The following is a 3,708-nucleotide window of genomic DNA, read 5'->3' as shown; positions in this document are numbered from 1 at the left end:
TATTGGGCATCCACTACTAAATTGTTGCTGATTTTTTTTTAGCATAATAATGTGGTCCCCATGTTTACCACACCTTCTGATGTGAGACATAAAATAGGAGATTGGTAACGTTTGTTGCGTCTTTCAACACTTAATTGTTGACAAAATCTCTCAAATGAAAAAGTGGATTGTAATTCAAGCAAAATCGTTTTATGGGCGAGCTTTGGGTTTAGCACTGCGGACATGCTATCCATCCCTATGTTCATTGCAGTGTTTCCAATTCGTGTTTTGGATTTCTTTGGACAAATGGCCAGATGTGAGATGACTGGGTCATTGAATTTTGTGGTTTTGATGTGCATTTCTCTGATAAGTGCCACTGAACATCTTTTCATGTGTCTGTTGGACATCTGTATGGACATACTGCCCTTCGGTAACTCTTTGTAGTATTATAGAAATTGCTTCCATATCTTCTGGCATGAATATTTCTGGAGAAATCATAGGAAAACACGTTTTGGGTTGTTTTCCTTTTTCATAACATTTCCTTCCTGAAGGAATCTGAATCTTCACATTTCTTCTTTTTCTTTTTCTTTTTTTACTTGTTAATCTAGATATTGCTTCCATATCTTCTGGCATGAATATTTCTGGAGAAATCATAGGAAAACATGTTTTGGGGGTGTTTTCCTTTTTTATAACATTTCCTTCCTGAAGGAATCTGAATCTGAATCTTTACATTTCTTCTTTTTCTTTTTCTTTTTTTATTTGTTAATCCTCGCCCAAGGATATTTTTCTATTGATTTTTAGAGAGTTGAAGGGAGGAGGAGACACACAGAGAGAAACATTGATGTGAAAGAGACGCATCGATTGGTTGATGGCCAGGGATTGAGCTGGCAACTGAGGCACGTGCCCTTGACCAGAACTAAACCTGGGACCCTTCAATCTGTGGGCCGATGCTCTATCCACTGAGCCCTAAACCAGCGAGGGCTGTCCCACTTTTCTTTATTTGTTCCTGATAGTGAGTATCTTGTCATTGTGTTTGTGATGAATGCTAGGAAGGAGAGACACTGGGTGAAATAGGTGTTTTTGTGTGGTCGTGTGTGTGTGTATCTTGAACTTTCATCTCTGTTCTGCATTTCTCTGCCCGGTACTCACTGACTCAGGGAACAAAGAAGCACACAAGATGCTCATCAAGCAAAAGCTCCAGGGGGAAAGATGCCTTCATAACCGTATTCATGACATATTCTGTCAGGACATGATCCTAGAACTTGTCGACAAATTTGATTTTGTCTTTCGTCATGTGAGTCCGGAGGCTGCCAAGGCCCTGAATGTGTTTCTGATAGGACAGGAGGCATCTGGGAAAACGATGGTTCTAAGAGGGGCACTGTTTGAGTGGGCCAATGGCAACATCTGGGCGGATGTGTTCTCTTACGTGATTCACCTCTCTTCTCATGACATCAACCAGATGACCTCTGGCAGTTTGGTGGCACTGATCTCCAAGGACTGGCCCGAGGGCAGGGCTCCCGTCGCTGACATCCTCTCTGAGCCCCAGAAGATCCTGTTTATCCTTGAGGACTTGGATGACATGGAACTCACGTTCCGCATAAGCCCGCAGGCTCTGTGCACCGACAGCAGGCAGCAGGTGTCCACGCCCGTCCTCGTGGCCAGTTTGCTGACCAGAAAGCTGGCCCCGGGCTGTCGCTTCCTCATCACGTCCAGGCCCCAAGGCCAGGCTGTCACCTGGACGCTCATGAAGAAGACTGACATGCTCATGACTCTGTCGTTCTCCCGTGAAAAGAGGCGCAAGTATTTCACCTTATTCTTCAGGGACGGTCAGAGGGCCGAGGCGGCCTTCCAGCTGGTACAGAGGAATGAGCTCTTCTTGCACCTGTGCCAAGCCCCCATCCTCTGCTGGGTCACTTGTGTCGCCCTGCAGCGGCAAATGAACCAGGGGGCTGATTTGAAACGCTCGTGCCAAACGCTCACCGACATCTACACTCATTTTCTGGCGGACACGCTGACCGCCCAGGCTGCCGACCAGCGGCCCGTGGTCCCCCTGCAAAGTCTCTGCTCACTGGCGCTGGAAGGGTTGCTCCATAACACGTTGCACTTCACCGAGGAGGACCTCAGGAGCGTGGGGTTCACCCAGGCGGATGTCTCCACGTTGCAGACCCTGGAGATTCTCTGGCCCAGCAGCCACCTGAAAGGCCGTTACAGGTTCATACACTCAAAAGTCCAGGAGTTCTGTGCAGCCGTCGCGTTCATGCTGCCGCTGGCTGAGCACGGGATCCCCTCGGCCTGGGGGAGGTGTAAAGGGAAACGGGAGCTATACGATGATTTCAGTCCCGTCATTGCTTCCATGTTCGGTCTTCTTAACAAGGAGAGGAGGAAAACTTTCGAGGCGGCCCTTGGCTGCCGTCTCCTGACAGACTACGTCAGCCAGTACCTCCGCACGGAAATGAGGTGTTTTGGTGATAATTTGAAAGCCATTGGGCACCACACACCTTTGTTTCATGGTCTCTTTGAGAACCAGGAGGAAGAATATGTGAGACGGATCATGGACTCCTTTTCAGAAGCGAATATTTATGTTAGAGACCACCGGGATCTGATGGTTTCATCCTACTGTCTGGGGTATTGCCAGCGTCTACAGAAACTTAAGTTGAGTATTCAAAACATCTTTGAAAAGAGATCTCATGAGCAATCAACTCCTAGGTGAGTCTTAAAATTTGTTCCTTTTATTGTTATTGTTGATACAATTACAGAGGCCCCCATTTCCTCCCTGTGCCCCCTACCCAACCTTGGACCCCCCTCTTCCCTCTGGCCATCCCCACACTGTTGTCTGTCTATGGGTGATGCCTATAGGGCAGTGGTCAGCAAACTGTGGCCACAAAATACCGAGTTCTGCTCATGGGCCACAAAGTTTCAATCACACTGTACGTGCGCATTCATACGTGGTAATTTGTGGAAGAGCCACATTCAAGGGGCCGAAGAGCACCATGTTGCTCGCGAACCCGTTTGCCAACCACTGCTATAGGGTCTTTGGCTAATCCCTTCACCTTCTTTCATTTTGTTATTTCCTGTATTTCTAAGACCTGCCCATAACTCTAGTGCTTGCTGACCATCCCTGGGCTGAAACTAAAGGTAATACAGTCATCTCTAACAACTGGTGACTTTTTACAATTTCTCAGCTGCAGTTTACATGAGGGTTTCTGGGTTGAACATCAGCCTCATTGACATCTGGGGCCATCAATTGTTTGCTGTCCTGTGACTTGTAAGCAGTTACTTTTTTAAAATATATTTTATTGATTTTAGAGAGGAAGGGAGAGAGAAAGATAGAAACATCAATGATGAGAGAGAATCATTGATCGGCTGCCTCCTGCAGGCCCCCCACTGAGGATCGAGCCCACAACTCAGACATGTGCCCTTGGCTGGAATCGAACCTGGGACCCTTCAGTCCGCAGGTCGACGCTCTATCCATTGAACCAAACCAGCCAGGGCAATGTAAGCAGTTTCATAGTATCTCTGACTTTTACCCATGAGACACCAGTAGAACTGGCTCCCCTAGTTGTGACCATTTAAAAAAAAAAAAAGGCTTTGGACATTACTAAATATCCCAAATCACCCCTCGTTGATAACCACTGGCTTAACCTCAGTTCTTCTGACCTACTGTGTGGATTAACTGAAATAATCCTTATAAATTTCTTCAGGATGTTCCTAATAGCATAATTGTGCAAA

The 3,708-nt window shown here is 46.8% G+C and overlaps 1 protein-coding gene across 1 annotated transcript in view; it reads left to right on the top strand.

The window, feature by feature from the left end:
* Window positions 1-3,708, top strand: part of NLRP11 (NLR family, pyrin domain containing 11) — a 19,253-nt gene that overhangs the window by 1,518 nt on the left and 14,027 nt on the right. Inside the window, exon 2 of the mRNA XM_015568813.1 lies at window positions 1,137-2,685. Coding sequence (XP_015424299.1) covers window positions 1,137-2,685 — 1,549 coding nt within the window. The remainder of the gene's footprint in view (window positions 1-1,136; window positions 2,686-3,708) is intronic.

Source organism: Myotis davidii, unplaced genomic scaffold (genome assembly GCF_000327345.1).
Source record: "Myotis davidii unplaced genomic scaffold, ASM32734v1 scaffold1765, whole genome shotgun sequence".
In the NCBI taxonomy this organism is placed as follows: Eukaryota; Metazoa; Chordata; class Mammalia; order Chiroptera; family Vespertilionidae; genus Myotis; species Myotis davidii.
The sequence above is the reverse complement of the archived record's forward strand: the minus strand, read 5'-3'. Positions and strand labels throughout refer to the sequence as shown.